The 20326-nt window shown below is 42.4% G+C and overlaps 1 protein-coding gene and 1 pseudogene across 3 annotated transcripts in view; one reads left to right on the top strand and one right to left on the bottom strand.

Moving 5' to 3' along the window:
• Positions 1-20326, top strand: part of FLT3 (fms related tyrosine kinase 3) — a 103634-nt gene that overhangs the window by 23059 nt on the left and 60249 nt on the right. For all 3 annotated transcript variants that reach the window (XM_021929518.2, XM_021929520.2, XM_009191689.3), the window contains one exon: positions 8400-8521. In XM_021929518.2, coding sequence (XP_021785210.2) covers positions 8414-8521 — 108 coding nt within the window. In that variant the 5' untranslated portion in view covers positions 8400-8413. The remainder of the gene's footprint in view (positions 1-8399; positions 8522-20326) is intronic.
• LOC116270535 lies at positions 17473-17904 on the bottom strand (annotated as a pseudogene).

The raw sequence follows: 20326 nt of genomic DNA, 5'->3' as shown, positions 1-20326 counted from the left end.
TCCTGATCTCAGATGATCAGCCTGCCTCGGCCTCCCAAAGTGAGGTGTCACAGGCGTGAGCCACCACTCTGGCTTGCACATCTTTTCAAGTGCACACTTACCAAGGTAGAGCATATTCTGAAGCATGAAACAAGTGTCAGTAAATTTTAAAAGATTCAAGACATACAAGACATACTTTAAAAGATTCAAAGTATATCTTCTGACTACAATGGCATTAAATTAAAATTTCAGCCTGGGCAACATGGCAAAACCCCATCTCTACAAAAAATAGAAAAAATAATTAGCCAGGTTGGTGGCATTTGCCTGTACTCCCAGCTACGCAGGAGGCTGAAGTAGGAGGATCACCTGAACCCAGGGAAGTTAAGGCTGCAGTGCACCATGATCACACTGCAGTCCACCCTGGGTGACGAGTGAGACTCAAAACAAAAAACAAAATTAATACTGCAGGACATTTTTGTAAAAAAATAAAAAATTAATCCATTAAAATTAATAACAGAAAGAGTCCAGTATAGTGTCTTGCACCTGTAATCCCAGCATTTTTGGAGGCTGAGGTAGCAAGATCACTTGAGGTCAGGAGTTTGAGACCAGCCTGGGTAACATAGCAAGACCTCATCTCCCAAAAAATAAAAAAAATTAGCAAGATGTGGTGGCCTATGTCTGTAGTCCTTACTAGTTGGGAGGCTGATGTGGGATGATCATTTGAGCCCAAGAGTCATCCCAGCTACTCAGGACATGAGATTTGGAGGGACCAGGGGCAAAATTATATGGTTTGACTGTGTCCCCACCCAAATCTCAACCTGAACTGCATCTCCCAGAATTCCCACGTATTGTGGGAAGGACCCGTGGGAAGGACCCAGGGGGAGGTAATTCAATCATAGGTGCCAGACTTTCCCATGCTATTCTCATGATAGTGAATAAGTCTCATGAGATTTGATGGGAATAAATCTCCTGAGGCACCAGAATTGCTTGAACCCAGGAGGTGGAGATTGCAGTTGGTGGAGATCTCCTCCATGAGATCTGATGGGTTTATCAGGGGATTCCGCTTTTGCTGCTTCCTCATTTTTCTCTTGCAGCCACCATGTAAGAAGTGCCTTTCGCCTCCTGCCAGGATTCTGAGGCCTCCCCAGCCAAGTGGAGCTGTAAATCCAATTAAACTGCTTTTTCTTCCCAGTCTTGGGTATATTTTTATCAGCAGCGTGAAAACGGACTAATATATGAAGCTTCCTGAGTTCCTCACCAGAAGCAGATGCTAGCATCATGCTTCTCACACACACTACGTAACTGTGAGCCAAATACACCTCTCTTTTCTTTTCTTTTCTTTCTTTCTTTCTTTCTTTCTTTCTTTCTTTCTTTCTTTCTTTTTCTTTCTTTCTTTCTTTCTTTCCCTTTCTTTTTCTTTTTCTTTCTTTCTTTCTTTTCTCTTTCTTTCCCTCCCTTCCTTCCTCCTCCTTCTTCTCCCTTCCCTTCCTTTTTCTTTCTTTCCTTTTTCTTTCCCTCCCTTCCTTCCTCCTCCTTCTTCTCCCTTCCCTTCCTTTCCTTCCTATTTCTTTCTTTCTTTCTCTCTTTCTTTCTTTCTTTTCTTTCTCTTTCTTTCCACCCTCCCTCCTTCCTTCTCTCTCTTTTCCTTCCTTTCTTCCTCCCCTCCCTCCCTACCCTTCCTTCCTTCCTTCCTTCCTTCCTTCCTTCCGTCCTCTCTCTGTCACCCAGAGACAGGGTCTCACTCTGTCATCCAAGCTGAAGTGCAGTGGCATGATCACAGCTCACTGCAGCCTTGACCTCCCTGGGTTGAGGTGATCCTCCTGCCTCAGTCTCCTGCATAGCTGGGACTACAGATACATGCTACCACACCTGGCTAATTGTGTATTTTTTGTAGAGACAGAGTTTCACTGTGTTGCCCAGGCTGGTCTTGAATTCCCAGGCTCAAGCAATCCTCCCACCTTGGCCTCCCAAAGTACTGAGATTACAGTCCTCACTCATGCTACAAACACTGCCTTCTTTCTCCCTTCTGGAGCAGGACAGCTTTTCTCCTCCTGTCTTTGGACATCAGACTCCAGGTTCTTTGGCTCTTGGACTCTGACACTTGCACCACCTGCCTTGCACCTGAGAGCCTGCCGCAGGCTCTCAGGCCTTTAGCCTCAGACTGGGGGTTGCATTGTTGGCTTCCTTGGTTTTGAGGCTTTTGGAGTTGGACTGAGACACGTTATTGGCTTTTCTCATTTTCTGACTTGCAGACAGCTTGTCCTGGAACTTTGCCTTTGTAATCATGTGAGCCAATTCTCTCTCAAAAATTCCCTTTCGTATATAAATATATATCCTATTGTTTTTGTCCCTCCGGAGAAGGCTACTACAAGTGTATTGTATAAAATGAAATAAAATAAACATCAGCATTTGATTATACTTTGCAATATGTTTTATCTTTTTGGGGCCATTGTAGGTACTTAATATTTTTTAATTGCATGGATGGATGAATAAATAAATGTCAAAGTGCTCATATTTTAAAAATATGAGCATTGTATATGAGAAAATTGCTAAGAAAGGCCAGGTGCAGTGGCTCACGCCTATAATCCCAGCACTTCGAGAAGCCGAGGCAGGCAGATCACTTGAGGTCAGGAGTTCAAGACCAGCCTGGCCAACATGGTGAAACCTCACTTCTACTAAAAATACAAAAAATTAGCCAGGTGTGGTGGTGCATGCCTGTAATCACAGCTACTTGGGAGGCTGAGGCAGGAGGATCACTGGAATCTGGGAGGTGGAGTTTGCAGTGAGCTGAGATGGTGCCACTGTACTCCAGCTTGGGTGACAGAGTCAGACTCTGTCTCAAAAAAAAATTGCTAAGAGGGTAGATTTTAGATATCTCAACATGAAAAAATAAGTACATGAAATGATGCATCCTTTTAAAAAAAAAAAAAAAAAAGACAGAACCTTGCTCCGTGGCCCAGGTTGGAGTGCAATGGCGCAATCTCGGGTCACTGCAACCTCCACTTCCCGGGTTGAAGCAATTCTTCTGCCTCAGCCTCCTGAGTAGCTGGGACTACAGGCATGCGCCACTTCACCCAGCTATTTTTTGTATTTTTAGTAGAGACAGGGTTTTACCATGTTGGCCAGGCTGGTCTTGAACTCCTGACCTCAAGTGATCCACCCACCTCGGCCTCCCAAAGTGCTGGGATTACAGGTGTGAGCCACCATGCCCACATGGCCTTGTGATGCATCTATTTTTTATTGATACGTAATATTTTACATATTTATGGGGTACATATGATATTTTGTGACATCCATAGAATGTGTAATGACCAACTCAAGAGTATTTGAGGTAATCATCACTTTAAATGTTTATCATTTCTATGTGTTGAGAACATTTCAAGTCCTCTCTTCTAACTGCTTTGAAATATACATACCTTGTTGTTTACAAATGGCTAACAAATATATGAAAAAATGTTCAACATCACTAATCGTCAGGGAAATACAAATCAAAACCACAATGATGTATATGTTAATTAGTTTGATTTAATCATTCCACAATGTATACATATATTAAAACATCACATTATACTCCATGAGTATATATTTTTGTCCATTATAAAATACTCAATAATTTTTAAAATGAGCAATCCCTTTAAAAAAAGATTAGGTGTGGGCAAAAGATGTGAACAGACACACCACCAAAGAAGTTATGGAATGTAATAGCATCATCTAAATGGATGTTCAGTGTTCATTAGTCAGGAGGAAAATGCAAATTAAAACCACAATGAGGGCTGGGCGCAGTGGCTCACACCCGTAATCCCAGCACTTGAGGAGCCCAAGGCGGGCAGATGACTCAAGCCTCGGAGTTTGAGACCAGCCTGGGCAAAAAATACAAAAATTACAAAAATACAAAAATTAGCCAGGTATGGTGGTGCACACTGGTTGTCCCAGCTACTCGGGAAGCTAAGGTGGGAGGATGGCTTGAGCCCAGGAGGTCAAAGCTGCAGACAGCTGTGATCACGCCACTCCAACCTGAGTGACAGAGTGAGACCCTGTCTCAAAAAATAAAAAATAAAAATAAATAAAACCACAATGAGATACAACGCACTTATTAGAAAGGCCAAAATTTTAAAGTCTCATCATACCAAATGTTAGCAAGGATGTGACGCAACTGGAATTCCGTACACTGCGAGTGGGAACATAAAGCTCTAACCTCTTTGGAAAACAACTGGACACTTTCTTAAAAAGTTACAAATACAGGCAGGGCGCGGTGGCTCAAGCCTGTAATCCCAGCACTTTGGGAGGCCGAGACGGGCGGATCACGAGGTCAGGAGATCGAGACCATCCTGGCTAACACGGTGAAACCCCGTCTCTACTAAAAAAATACAAAAAACTAGCTGGGCGAGGTGGCGGTGCCTGTAGTCCCAGGTACTCAGGAGGCTGAGGCAGGAGAATGGCGTGAACCCGGGAGGCGAAGCTTGCAGTGAGCTGAGATCCGGCCACTGCACTCCAGCCTGGGCGACAGAGCAAGACTCTGTCTCAAAAAAAAAAAAAAAAAAAAAAGTTACAAATACACCGACCCTATAACCTAGGCCTTCAATTCCTTAGTATTTAGCCAAGAGAAATGAAAGTGTATATCCATATTAAGACTTTTATATAAATAGCAGCTTTATTAGTAAGAGCAAAAGTGGAAACAGCCCAAATGTGGGTCCACAGATGAATAGATGAAAACAAATTGTGTTATATATCTATATAACAAATGACTACTCGGTAATTAAAAGGAATGACCTACTGATATCTACTACAGTATGGACAAATATCAAAAAAATGCAGAGTGAAAGAAGCCCGACCACCCACCCTATAAAAAAACAGTTCATACTGTGATTCCATTTGTGTGAAATTTTAGAAAATTCAAACTGTAGTGACAGAAAATAGATCAGAGGTGGCTTGGGTGTGGGGGATGGGGTTGGTAGGAGGGCGTGATATCAAAGCTTCATAAGGAAACTTTCGGGAGTGATAGGTCACTTTACTATCTTTAAAAAAATATTTTTTCTTGGGTTTAGAGGCAGGGTCTGTCTCTTTTGTCCAGGCTGGAGTGCAGAGGCTTGATCATAGCTCACTGCAGCTTCAAACTCCTGGCCTCAATCTATCCTCCCACTTCAGCCTCCCAAGTAGCTGAGACTACAGGCTCGTGCCACCACACTTGGCTAATGTATTAAAAACGAATTTTTGTAGAGATGGGGTTTCACTCTGTCTCTCAGCCTGGTCTCTAAGTCCTGGTCTCAAGTGATCCTCCCACCTTGGCCTCCCAAAGTGCTGGGATTACAGGTGTGAGCACTATGCCCAGCCTTAAATTCACTATTTTGATTGTGGTGTTGGTTTTGTAGATATGTATGAATTTACTAAATTGTATACTTTTAATGTGTACAATTTATTGTAAGTTAATTATACTTATAAAATATTTTAAAATTATTATTTTTTTAAAGACTAGGGAGAAAACATTACAAAGTGGAGCAGGAAAAGTTCTTACTTTCTGAGACTGTCTCAGATTATAAGGTTACAAAGATGGCTGAACACATATATTACCTCCTGTTGCTATCTATAGACCACTCAAGTGACAGTAAAAAATGCTTTTTTTTTTTCCTAGAGATGAGGTCTCACTCTGTCACCCAGGGGCTGAAGTGCAATGGTGCAATCACATCTCACTGCAGCCTCCACATTCCATGCCTGAGCGATCCTCTCCCACCTCAGCCTTTTGAGTAGCTGGGCTGGGACTATAGGCACACACCACTATGCCCAGTTAATTAAAAAATTTTTTTAGAGACATGATTTTACTGGGTTGCCCAGGCTGGTCTCAAACTCCTGGCCTCAAGCAATCCATCCACCTCAGCCTCCCAAAGTGCTGGGATTACAGACATGAGCCACCATGCCCAGCCAAAAAATGCTTTTAAAGAGATAAGCATGTTTGTTAAGAGAATAGATCTTGGCCAGGTGCAGTGGTTCACGCCTGTAATCCAGCACTTTGGGAGGCCAAGGCAGCTGAATCACTTGAGGCCAGGAGCTTGAGACTAGCCTGGGCAACATGGTGAACGCAGTCTCTACTAAAAACACAAAAATTAGCTGGGCACGATGGCACACACCGGTAATCCCAGCTATTTGGGAGGCTGAGGCAGGAGAATCACTTGAACCCTGGAGGCAGAGGTTGCAGTGAGCCGTGATCGCACCACTGTACTCCAGCCTCGGCAACAGATAAAGACTCTGTCTCAATTTAAAAAAAAAAGACAGAGAGTAGATCTTAAATGTTTGCATCACAAAAAAAGAAAAAGATAAAGATAAGTATACGAGCTGACGGATAGGTTAGTTAGCTTGATTGGGGTGTTCATTTCACAATGTGTGTATGTATATGTATATATACTTATATGTGTATATATACTTAAATACATAAAGAGAAGCCCATATATATGTATATATATTAATATACACATATACATACACATACATTATATATAAATAGACATATATTTCGATATATATATCAAAATTACATGATGTACACTGTGAATATATGATGTACACTGCAATTTTTATTGCCAATTATACCTAATACCCCCAAAGAAACAAAGATATAAACATATAAAGACAAAGAGGAGGCCGGGCATGGTGGCTAACCCTGTAATCCCAGCACTTTGAGAGGTCAAGGTGGGCGGATCATGAGGTCAGGAGATCGAGACCAGGATGAAACCCCATCTCTACTAAAAATACAAAAAAAAAATTAGCTGAGTGCGGTGGCGGACACCTGTAGTCCCAGCTACTCGAGAGGCTGAGGCAGGAGAATAGTGTGAACCCGGGAGGTGGAGCTTGCAGTGAGCTGAGGTCGCGCCACTGCACTAAGGCCTGGGCAACAGAGCGAGACTCTGTCTCAAAAAAAAAAAAAGTCCAAAAAAATAAATAAATAAATAAAGACAAAGAGGATGGAGAAGGAAAAAGTAAAACTTTGAGAGCTTTAAAGCAGATAAAGCTGGGTGCAGTGGCTCACACTATCAACCAACAACTTGGGAGGCCAAGGCAGGAGGATCACTTGAGTCCAGGAGTTTGAAGTCAGTGTGTGCAACATAGCAAGATCCTGTCTCTTAAAAAAAAACAATTGAAGAAGCGGATGATGAAAGCTGAATTATAGTTGGGGGTTGAGAAAGCTGAGAAGCAGCCTGCTTTTCATTGCAGGACCCCACAATAGTGTAACTTGCCAAGACCAGCTCACAGGACACAGGAAGCAGGCAAGAGAGAGAATCGTCTCTGGGGAATAGGACCAATCCGTGAGAAAAGACCTAAAGATACACCTACAGAGATTGGGCTACGGGCCACACCATAGAGCTTAGGACAGACACTCAGCACTTCATTCTTATATGTGAACAGACTGTTGAAGATTGTCAGCATTAGGGGAAGATATCTACATCATGGGCAAACAGAAAGTGAAGAGGAGAGAAGGAATCAAAAGAAATAATTCAAGAAAATGCCAAACAGAGGGATATGAATTTCTAGATTGAAAAGGCCCACTGTGTACCCAGCACAATGGATGAAAATAGACTCTCAAGAAGGCACATAATTTTGAAAATTTTAGTGCTGTGGTTTAGAAGAAAAGATTCTATAAGCATCCATAAAGAAAAAAAGAACAGGCCGGGCGTGATGGCTCACGCCTGTAATCCCAGCACTTTGGGAGGCCGAGGCGGGCGGATCACGAGGTCAAGAGATAGAGACCATCCTGGCCAACATGGTGAAACCCTGTCTTTACTAAAAAAAATACAAAAGATTGGCTGGGCGTGGTGGCGGCGCCTGTGGTCCCAGCTACTTGGGAAGCTGAGGCAGGAGAATGGCGTGAAGCCGGGAGGCGGAGCTTGCAGTGAGCCGAGATCGCGCCACTGCACTCCAGCCTGGGCGACAAAGCAAGACTCCATCTCAAAGAAAAGAAATAAAGAATATCAGGCTGGGCGCAGTGGCTCAGGCCTGTAATCCTCTCAAAAAAAAAGAATCCATCTCAAAAAAAAAAAAAAGAAGAAGTAGAAATCTATATACAACAAAAGGTGCACACGCACACACACACGCACACAAATCATGTATACAAATAATCATTTCCTTAGTCAAACTAGGCTCATTTCAACAGCTTAAGAGCCACGTGTAGTTAGTGGCTACCATATTAGACAGCACAGGCATAGAACATGTCCATCCCTGCAGACTGCTTTATTGGACAGCCCTGCTCTAAGTACCTCTGCTCCTGATTTAAAGCAGACTAAACTTGCATAAAATCGAATTTCCTACATACTTTCATAGTGGCCAATTTCCCCTGATTACACTTTGTTTTGTTGTTTGGTTGCAAGATAAATACATGTTTTGTTTTTAAGGTGTGCATGTATCAACATTATCATTTTTATTTTGTTTTACAGTTGTTTTTTCTGCAATGATATTTGGGACTATTACAAATCAAGATCTGCCTGTGATCAAGTGTGTTTTAATCAATCATAAGAACAATGATTCATCAGTGGGGAAGTCATCATCATATCCCATGGTAAAGTAACATTAAAATTATACCTTTAGCTGTTTTTCTCTAGAGACCATAATTTGTAAGTTATTGAAGGCTACCATAGCTAAATGGGCTTCTCTTTATGTATTTAAGTATATTATGTTCTCACATCTGGTACCGACAGAGCATCTATACTCGTAGCTCCCTGGCACTCCATTCCTTCAAGAACCATATTCTTCATATGAGGATTTAGGAAGGACACTGATTGATAACTAGCATGAAGTAATGAGTAGAGTCTTCCCTCGGTATACAGTGGGGATTGGTTCCAAGACTCTCACTAATACCAAAATCCATGGATACTCAAGTCCCTGATATAAAATGACTTGGTATATGCATGTAACCTATGCAGATTCTATATATTTTTGAGACAGTCTCATTTTGTTGACCATGCTGGAGTATAGTGGCATGATCACAGCTCACAGCAGCCTCGCCCTCCCAGGCTCAAGCAGTCCTCCCACTTCAACCTCCCGAGTAGCTGGTACTAAAGGCACATGCCACCACACCTGGCTAATTTTTTAAATTTTTTGCAAAGATGGGGTCCCACTCTTTTGCCCAGGCTGATCTTGAACTCCTGGGCTCAACTGATCCTCCCACCTAAGCATCCCAAAGTGCTGGGATTACAGTCCTGAGCCACCATGCCTGACCCTCCCGTATACCTTTAAAATTATCTCTAGATTACTTATAATACCTAATATGATGCAAATGCTTTATAATATCTAAACAACTATGTGAATAGTTGTTATACCCTATTGTTTAGGAAATAATGACAAGGGAAAAAAGTCGGTACGTGTTCAGTACAGATGCAACCCCATTTTTTTCGGAATATTTTCAATCTGTGGTTGGTTGTATCCACGGATGTGGAAACCATGGTTACAGAGGGCCGACTGTATTTCCTTCTCTCCTTAAAGAGAATCCAGGCTTTTCTCCCAAGCCTGAATCCCTCACTTCCAGATGCCCCCAGTATATAGGTAGATTTTCCATTTGCACATCAAAATCCACCTATATCATTTATTTTATTAGATTTCTATTTTCCCAAGCCTGCTCTTATTCTTGTATTAATTGATTTCTGTTTATAACCGTGCCTAGTTCCCAGGCTTGAAAGCTCAGTATCATCTTTCTTTCTATTACTTTCACATTTGGTCAGTTACCAAGTGTTGTCGATTCCCTGTAGGAGTTCTCATATAATCATCTCATATTCTCTAGTCTCACTGCCACTTCCCTAATTCAAGCGCTCGTTAACTCCCTCATAATCATAGTGATATCCTAAGTGGCCTCTTCCTGCTACAGTTCATTTCAGAGATAGCTGCTGGGCTAGCCTCCCTGAAGCAGGCACATCCTTCACTGCCTGGCTCTGAACCCTCCATGATTTCCCATTACTTAGAATGATACCAAGGTTGCTCAGTAATCTGGCACTGTCTCCTTCAAGTTCCGACCTTGTTTTTCATTACTCCTCTCTTTTACACTATTCATCTTGTTTTTCATTACTCCTCTCTCTTGTGCTATTCCCACCCCTCTATTTTAAAAACATATATTTAGTAAATTTACTCAAGGGAAGCTTAAGTGATGGAGAACTGAAAATAGCAGAAATCAGCCAGGTACAATGGCTCACACCTGTAATCCCAGCATTTTGGGAGGCCAAGGTGGGTGGATTGCTTGAGCTCAGGAGTTTGAGACTACCCTGAGGAACATAGTGAAACCCGTTTCTGTCAAAAATACAACAACAACAACAAAATTAACCAGCCATGGTGGCGTGTGCCTGTGGTCCCAGCTACTTGTGAGGCTGACGCCGGAGGATCATCTGAGCCAGGGAGGCGGAGGTTACAGTGAGCCAAGATTGTGCCACTGCACTCCAGCCTGGGCAACAGAGTGACACTTCCATCTCAAAAAAAAAAAAAAAGGAAAAGAAAAAAAGTAGAAATCTATAAACAACAAAAAGTGCCCATAAATTGGTAAGCTCTGCAGACATTTCCAGTTGAGGGTTCATACAAATGTATAGTCACCCTTTTTTCTTTTATATAGCTATAACACAGAAATACATGACATAATGGCCTGACTCTCCCCGCTCTGTAAATCAGATACATTAGAGATATTCTGAAGTTTTAAAAACAGTGTGAAACAAGTTTCAGTAACAACATTCTACATGAATATAAAGAAATACATGATTTTTTCATGCCAGAAGCGTGGTTGGTTTTAATTTTTCAATAGGTGTTGGCATCATAACACGTTAGCTGGTTAATAATTAAGGCATTTTGCATATACAATATTTCAATGTGGACAAAATAATTTTAATATTTGCTATGATGTTTTAAACTTTTAGTGTCTTTTTGATATAAGAAAATAGCTGCACACATTTAAGTGTTTTTGTATAAAAACACAACCTTAAATTAATGATGATTGGTTAATAATAATAAATCATATATATATATATTTTTTTTTTTTTGAAATGGAGTCTTACTCTGTCACCCAGGCTGGAATGCCATGGTACGATCTCAGCTCACTGCAGCCTCTGCCTCCTGGGTTCAAGTGATTCTCCTGCCTCAGCCTCTCGAGTAGCTGGGATTACAGGCACCTGCCACCACACCCAGCTAATTTTTTGTATTTTTAGTAGAGACGGGGTTTCACCATGTTGGCCAGGCTGGTCTTGAACTCCTGACCTCAAGTGATCTGCCTGCTTTGGCCTCCCAAAGTGTTGGGATTACAGGTGTGAGCCACTGCTACTGGCTGATATGTATCAGATATATATATACACACACATATATATATCATAGATACATATATCGTAGATATATTTAGATATACTCTATATTCTTATGCAATATTCAGGATTGTATTAAGACCTAGTGGTTCTTTTATTATTATTATTATTATTATTATTATTATTATTATTATTATTTCTTTTTTAAAGACAGCATCACGGCCAAGCATAGTGGCTCATGCCTATAATCCCAGCACTTTGGGAGGCTGAAGTGGGTGGATCACCTGAGGTCAGGAGTTCGAGACCAGCCTGGCCAACATGATGAAATCCCATTTCTACTAAAAATATAAAAATTAGCCGGGTGTTGTGGCACATGTCTGTAATCCTGTAATCCCAGCTACTCAGGAGGCTGAGGCAGGAGAATCGCTTGAACTTGGGAGGTAGAGGTTGCAGTAAGCAGAGATCTGCATTCCAGCCTGGGCAACAGAGAGAGACTCTGTCTCTAAATAAATAAATAAATAAATAAAGGATCTCACTGTGTTGCCCAGGTTGGTCTCAAACTAAGACCCAGAAGTTCTTAAACCACATTAAACAAATAACCATACAAATCCTAATTGCTGCAAAGATGAACAGTCTTTATGGTGTACTTTCATCTCATTGGACTTGCTTCTTTTAGATACTTCCCCACTTCAATGTGAAGTAGATTGTAAGAGTTTCAGTGGCTTAAAAAAAGAGTTTTCATTTCTTCCATAGTTCACACTTCTCAGATGAGGCATTTTTCGGAAAATCCTGCAGTCCAGGGATGCTTTGAATAACCACCAAGCACTCTTTAGTAGAGAAAACTTGTCAATGCCTCTGTGATGGCATTGATCACAGTGTGATCTACATCTTTAGCTCTATTACCAGAGTATACCCTGGAACCAGAGTAAGATGGTTACACAGTACCCACAATCTACTTAATTGTTTACAATACAATTTTTTTTGGTCTTTGTATTCGTCAGGAAACTAAAAGAAAAAGAAAAAAAGAATGTTTCTATCATTTACAGTCTCTATTTGGGATGATAGTTCTGATCACCCCTTTTTATGACTGCTTGAAGCCAGCTTAGACCAACTGTTAGTCCATTTTTGTGTTGCTATGGAGAAAGACCTGAGATTGGGTGATTTGTAAAGAAAAGAGGTTTAACTGGCTCATGGTTCCACAGGCTGTACAAGCATGGCAGCAGCATCTGCTCAGCTTCTGATTAGGCCTCAAGAAGCTTCCATTCGTGGTAGAAGACAAAGGGAGAGCAGGCATATCACATGGCGGGAGTAGGAGCGAGAGAGAGGGGAGGTCCCAGACACTTTTAAACAACCAGATCTTGCATGAACTGAGAACTCACTGATCACCAAGCCATTCATGAGGTATCCACCCTGATGATCCAATACTTCCTACCAGGTTCCATCTCCGACATTGGGAATCACATTTCTTGTTTTTTTTTTTTTTTTTTTTTTTGTGACAGAGTCTCACACTGTCACCCAGGCTGGAGTGCAGTGGCGCCGTCTCGGCTCACTACAACCTCCGCCTTCCAGGTTCAAATGATTCTCCTGATTCAGCCTCCCAAGTAGCTGGGACTACAGGCGTGTGCCAACCCACCTAATTTGTGTGTGTGTGTGTGTGTGTGTGTGTGTGTGTATATATAAAATATATATATAAATATAAATTATATATTTATATAAATATATAATATATACATATATATTTATATATTTACATATATAAAAATATATATATATATATTTATTTTTTTTTTTGTAGAGACGGGGTTTTGCCATGTTAGCCAGACAGGTCTTGAACTCCTGACCTCAGGTGATCTGCCCACCTTGGCCTCCCAAAGTGCTGGGATTACAGGCATGAGCCGCTGCACCTGGCTGGGAATCGCATTTCAACATGAGCTTTGGAGGGGACACACATCCAAACCATATCACCAACTATTCCATATGCTTGAAATTTGCTTTTAAGAAATGACTATACTAAGGCACCAAGTATTCACAGCAGCTGAGCGAGATGTATTGTTCTTTTTTTCCTGTCAGTGATTAGACAGCATAGGCAGGCAAGCCACCCTAACTCTAAAATTATCTCTCCTTACCAAATCGGTTCCTTCATACCTCCCTTCCTCCAGGAAGTCAAAGCTGCATTTAATGTCACATTCCTCCTGAACAAATCTTGTGCCATTGCGGCACAGTCTAAACAAAACAAAACATCATAAAAACAAAAACAATAAACACCAAAAGTCTCCACTATGGTTTAACGATGGGTTTTCTGTTTGTGAAGAACTGAAGTCACTGGAGTTGACCAAATGTGTTTGACAATCATGACCTCATATTTCAGGCAGGTGGCCTGCACAAGCCAGCTCATTTTCTTTATTTGCTGTGTCCCACCCTGTACTTCTAGAGAATGAGTTGTTGATTTGTTCGTTTGTTGGTTGGTTTTCTGCAACGAGGATTTGGGAAGAATGGTGGACTTTGTGCGATAGATCATTTTACGTGCTTTCTCTGGACTTTTCACAGCTTGTGCAGCTGTTTTATTTATGTACTCAGACAACAACTGTGTTAACGATTTCATGTTCTCATTAATTAGCTATACTTGTTATAAGAAGATCAACAGACTGAACTTCACTGTTATTACCAAAGTTGTGTTTGTTTTTTTTTTTAACATTGTGAGTTTTAGATATCACAGTCTCTTAAATTCCAGTGCCTTCATGGCACCATGGGACACAACTCTGCCAGGTGGTGAAGAACCTGGCCTGGCCTTCAAGAACATCCCTTAGCTCCTGGGCAGCCTGGCTCAAGCTATTTCTGGACTGCCAGCGGTGGAGCCCACCACCTCTGTACTGTGCATTTATCATGCTGTTCTCTTTCCTCTGAAGCCCGCAGATTTGTCTATCAGGATTGCACCCAGCTTTAATTTTTAAAAACTTTTTATGGGGGCTGGCTGCAGTGGCTCACGCCTGTAATCCCAGCACTTTGGGAGGCCTAGGCAGGCAGATCACCTGAGGTCAGGAGTTCGAGACCAGCCTGCCCAACATGGAGAAACTCCGTCTCTACTAAAAATATAAAATAAGCTGGGTGTGGTGGCACATGCCTGTAATCCCAGCTACTCAAGAGGCTGAGGCAGGAGAATTGCTTGAACCCAGGAGGCGGAGGTTGCAGTGAGCCAAGATCATGCCATTGCACTCCAGCCTGGGCAACAAGAGCAAGATTATGGATTTCTGGCAAGAATTTCCAAGGAGTGTGTCCTTCCCAGTGCATCATATTCAGAGTGACAGGAAGTCATTTGGTGTCATTATGAGATGTGAACCTTGATCATTAGATTTAGATGGTGCATGCCAGGTGTCCCCACTGCAAAGTTACTATTTTCTTCACTTGTAATTAATAAGTGTCTTGGAGGGGATGCAAATATCCTGTTCCTTCTTTAATTTTTACCTACTGATTTTAGCACCCATTGGTGGATCTTGCCTACGACTATTATGGTGGTATTTGCCTAATGGTGCTTCTCTTTTTCCTACATTCCCTCTATGTTAATTGGAATGTTTTGTGAGGAAGCACTGTCCCTTTGCCCTCATTTTATTTATTCGTTCAATTTTTTAATTTATATCAATATAGACCCATGCATATTTATTTTATTCTCTGGGTTGTAACCCAATACAATCATTATTTATTTTGTTGCTCAAATTGTTCCAGTTTTGGCTGTTGGGAGCGACTTCAGTTTTGCTCCTATGTCCTTTCAACATCTCCTCATCTTTTTCCAAGCCCTTCCTTAATTTTTGACACACTACCAGATAGTTCAGGTTCATCTTGTATTTTTCTTGCCTTAGCCCTGGAATTAAGCACATCTCCAAAGAGCACTGGCTTCTTTGGGGGATAGTATTTAGAAACCAAGATCTGAGAGCTGGTGTGCCCATTGCTGCTGGGATATCATTGCTTCTAGGCCCTCTCAGCAGGCAGAGCCTGGAAATACAATATACAGATAATCTAATTTTAGAATTACTAACCCGTACCCTGGTGAGAAATAGATTTACTAACTAAAGGACAGTAGTGCTTTTTGTCTTTAGCCTTATGGGATCCAAAGTATTATTTTCTGAAGTTACTTAGGTTAGTTCCTTTCTTTCCCATCCCCTTTACTATGGTTTTATTATTTATTTGTGATACAATTGAATTAATTTGGTTTTTTTTCCATTTGGTTTTAATTCCATTTTGATATTTCTTCCAGCCCCCTCATTTCACATATTCTAGTTGGTTTATTTATTTTATTTTATTTATTATATATTCTTTTTTTTTTTTTTTTTTTTTTGAGACGGAGTCTCGCTCTGTCACCCAGGCTGGAGTGCGGTGGCCGGATCTCTGCTCACTGCAAGCTCCGCCTCCCGGGTTTACGCCATTCTCCTGGCTCAGCCTCCCGAGTAGCTGGCACTACAGGCGCTGGCCACCTCGCCCGGCTAGTTTTTTGTACTTTTTAGTAGAGACGGGGTTTCACCGTGTTAGCCAGGATGGTCTCGATCTCCTGACCTCGTGATCCGCCCGTCTCGGCCTCCCAAAGTGCTGGGATTACAGGCTTGAGCCACCGCGCCCGGCCTTATTATATATTCTTTTATTAGAGACAGGGTTACACCATGTTGCCCAGGCTGGTCTCGAACTCCTGGACTCAAGCAATCTGCCTGCCTCAGCCTCCTGAAGTGCTGGGATTACAGGTGTGAACCACCACGCCTGGTTTATTATTATTATTATTATTATTTTGAGACAAGATCTTGCTCTGTCGCCCAGGCTGGAGTGCGGTGACACAAACATAGCTCACTTCAGCCTCAACCTCCTGGGCTCAAGCAATCCTCCTGCCTCAGCCTCCTGGGTAGCAAGGACCACAGGCATGTGCCACCATGCCTGGCTAATTTTTTTTTTTTTTTTTGTAGAAATGGTGTCTCACTTTGTTGCCCAGGCTGAGCTTGAACTCCTGGGCCTAAGTGATCCTCTTGCCTTGGCCTCACAAAGTCTTGGGATTACAGGCATGAGCCACTGTGCCTGACCTTCCTGGTTGGTTTAATTACTTGTTTTTTGAGACATGACATGACTCTTGTCCTATAAGTCAAAACTATGTGAAACAGTATACTCAGAGAAGGATCACTCTCTCCTCATTCCTACTGACAAGTTTCTACCCTCTTTCCACATCCCCTGTAATTAACCAGTCCCTTTGGATGTATTGCTATTGTTCCTATATTTATTGTGCACAAGTGACCAGATACATATATATTTCCTTATATTCTCCTCTTTCTTACATAGGGTAGCATACTTGAAGGTAGATACTTTTTGCACCTAACTTTCTTCACTTAACAGTACATCCGGGAAATCATTGCAAATCAGTTCTTAGAGGCTGTCTTCATTCTTTTTTATAGCTACATGGTACTCCATGGTGTGGATGTCCCATAATTTGTTCAACCACTCTCCTATGTACGAGCATTTAGGTTGTGTTCAGTATTTTGCAATTACAAGTTGTGCTGCAATTAATGCTAGACGTACGCTTATTCCCAGAAGTGAGATTGCTGGCTCAAATGGTGAGTAAATAGCAAGTTTTATTAGGTATTGCCAGATTCTTCAGAAGGGTTGTGTGGGGTGTGTTCCCCCAGCAATACAGGAGAACAACTGTTTCCTCATAGCTTCACCAACAAAATGTGTTGTCATATTTTTATGTTTTTAAATTTTTTGCCAGTCTGATAGATGAGAAGTGATATCTCAGTCTTGTTTCTTTTTTTTTTAAGTTGAACTATTTATTCCCTTTTAAGTACACATCTGAGAGCATACAATGTATTTAATCTCTACCTTCATTTTGCCACTGAAGAGCAGACCCAACCTTTGTTCATATAGACAATTTGATCTTACATAAGCTTATCAAAATTAACACTGCATTTCTCACCAGGAAACAATTTGCTGGGCACATATTCACGGGTAGGTAGGCAGACAAAGACAGTTTCAAGAGCAGCCCCTAAGGCGAACCCCAGCATATCTATACCATAGTAAGATAGCACTATCAATCTATGTAAGCTTACTTACAGCAATGCCTATGTGAAAAGAATGTAGTTATCTGTGCTTGGTGGAGTTGTGTGCTCTCCGAAAGTTAAGCAGGCGGGAAGCCAAAAATATAAACTGGGACTGACAACACAAGAAAGATTCTTTCACGGAGGGGGTTCAGTAGCCCTGAAAAGATACTTTGGAGTCAAGCAGCCGGGACTCCCTTGGAGCCGGTGTACTTGGTGACCGCCTTGGTGCCCTCGGACAAGGCGTGCTTGGGCCAGCTCGCCGGGCAGCAGCAGGCGCAGGGCCGTCTGGATCTCGCGGGACGTGACGGTGGAGCGCTTGTTGTAGTGCGCCAGGCGGGACGCCTCTCTCGCGATGCGCTCGAAGATGTGGTTGGCGAAGGAGTTCATGAGGCCCATGGCCTTGGACGAGATGCCGGTGTCAGGGTGGACCTGCTTCAGCACCTTGTACATGTAGATGGAGTAGCTCTCCTTGCGGCTGCGCTTGCGCTTCTTGCCGTCTTTCTTCTGGGCTTTGCTGACCGCTTTTTCGGAGCCCTTCTTGGGAGCCGGCGCGGACTTTGCAGGTTCAGGCATGGCCAGACCCAAGACCGACACTTTCCCCCGAGAACGCAAGCAGAACTGTAGTCTCGGGGTCCACCGGAAACGACTGTGCACTTACAGAGGCCGTGCGCATGACGCTGCGTTGTGGTTCGCGAGTTTTTTCCCTCCGTCTTGTTTTAACTTACGGATTTCTAATTACAAGTAAGTTTAACATTTTCTCATATGTTTGAGGGCCATTCTTTCTTTCTTTTTTTTTTTTTTTTTGAGATGGAGTCGCGCTCTGTCGCCCAGGCTGGAAGTACAGTGGTGCCACCTTGGCTCACTGCAGCCTCTGCCTTCTGGGTTCAAGCAGTTCTCTGCCTCAGCCTCCCAAGTAGCTGGGATTACAGGCGCCTTCCATCACACCTGGCTAATTTTTGTGTTTTTAGCAGGGACAGGGTCTCACCATCTTGGCCAGGCTGGTCTCGAACTCTTGACCTCGTGATCCACCCTCGTTGTCCTCCCAAAGTGCTGGGATTACAGGCATGGGCCACTGCGCCCAGCTGAGGGCCATTCTTTATATCTTTTTTCTTGAATTGTGTATTCAATTCTTTTTCCCATTTTTCTGCTGTGTTTTGGTTCTGTGTCCCTCAATTTTCAAAGGTTCTTTTTATATTAGGGGCATTCATCCTTTACTTGTAATATATATTAGAATATTTTCTTCTAGTATGTCAGCTGGGTTTTTTTTGTTTGTTTTGGGACGGGGTCTTGCTATGTTCTCCAGGCTGAACTTGAACTCCTGGGCTGAAGTGATCCTTCCACCTCGGCCTCCTGAGTAGCTGGAACTACAGGCATGTACCACCATGCTTGACTTGTCTATTATTTTTTACTTTATCTTGTGCCCATCTTTTATGGTCCAGCTCAATTACTGGACTTGGGTGAACACCTTAAACATCCTGGCTTAAAAGTCTCTTCTCCCTTCTTTGAAGTTCCAGGGCACTTAAAATTTACATTTCAAAGTAGTTGGTATCTTTTTATGGGACACATTGTATTTCTCCTGTGTTTTACTTATTTGTAGTCCTAGGAGACTCAAACTCTTTAAGGACAAGATTGATGTCTTTTCTTTCTAGTCTCATAGTACTCAGCAGACGGTCTTAAACTTATCAGATACTTACTAAGTGAACAAATAAGACCAGAAATACGGTTTTTGACCAGTAGCAGAAGAGCTACCCTGCTCTTCACCTGAAGAAATACATGTGTGCTTGTGTGTGTGCGTGTGTGTGTGTGCGCATGCTGTGTTCAGCCATGTAAAGGAGGTAGGAGGTGGGGGACTCCACAGCAGAAGCTGCTCCAACCCCTCCTCTCAATATATCTCATTTATTTATTTATTTATTTATTTATTTATTTATTTATTTTTTGAGACAGAGTGTCACTCCATCGCCCAGGCTGGAGTGCAATGGCGGGATCTTGGCTCATTGAAACCTCTACCTCCCAGGTTCAAGTGATTCTCCTGCCTCAGCCTCCTGAGTAGCTGGGATTACAGGCGCCCGCCATCACACCCAGCTAATTTTTTGTATTTTCAGTAGAGACAGGGGTTCACCATGTTGGCCAGGCTGGTCTCGAACTCCTGACCTCAAGCGATCCGTCCGCTTCAACCTCCCAAAGTGCTAGAATTACAGGCGTGAGCCATGGCGCCCGGCCTAATATATCTCAATTATTTAAAGCAGGCGAGAAGTGTGATGGTGGCAGTGTGCCTATGGGGACATCTGCCCAGAAAATTTGGTTTTTAAATTTCCTTTAACACCGATACCAATTTACCATTGTTTTATACATTTTAATTTATATACCAACAATCACAAAAATATTTACCTATATATTATGGATTTTATAACTACGGTCTGAACATTAGAGTGCTAGGGGTGATACAACAAACTACCACAGACTGGGCAACTTAAACCAACAGAAATATATTGTCTCACAATTCTGGAGGCTAGAAGTCCAAAATTAAAATGTCAGTAGGGTTGGTTCCTTCTAAGGGCAGTGAGCAAGAATCTGTTCCAGACCTCTCTCCTTGGCTTGAAGATGGCTGTCTTACTGTTCACATGGTGTTCTTACTGTCTGTGTATCTGCCTTCAAATCTTCTCTTCTTTTTTTTTTTTTTTTTTTTTTTGAGACAGAGTCTCACTCTGTTGCCCAGTCTGGAGTGCAGTGGCGTGATCTCAGCTCGCTGCAACCTCCGCCTCCCATGTTCAAGCCATACTCCTGCCTCAGCCTCCCACGGAGCTGGGATTGCAGGCATCCACCACCACTTCCAGCTAATTTTTTGTATTTTTAGTAGACATGGGGTTTCACAATGGTGGCCAGGCTGGTCTCGAATTCCTGACTTCAAGTGATCTGCCTGCCTCAGCGTCCCAAAGTGCTAGGATTGCAGGTGTGAGCCACCACGCCCTGCCTCCTTTTCTTTTAAGGACACCAGTCATACTGGATTTAGGCTCGCCGTAATGACCCATT

This window comes from Papio anubis, chromosome 15 (genome assembly GCF_008728515.1).
Source record: "Papio anubis isolate 15944 chromosome 15, Panubis1.0, whole genome shotgun sequence".
NCBI lineage: Eukaryota > Metazoa > Chordata > Mammalia > Primates > Cercopithecidae > Papio > Papio anubis.
This window is presented reverse-complemented; position numbering and strand designations above follow the sequence as displayed.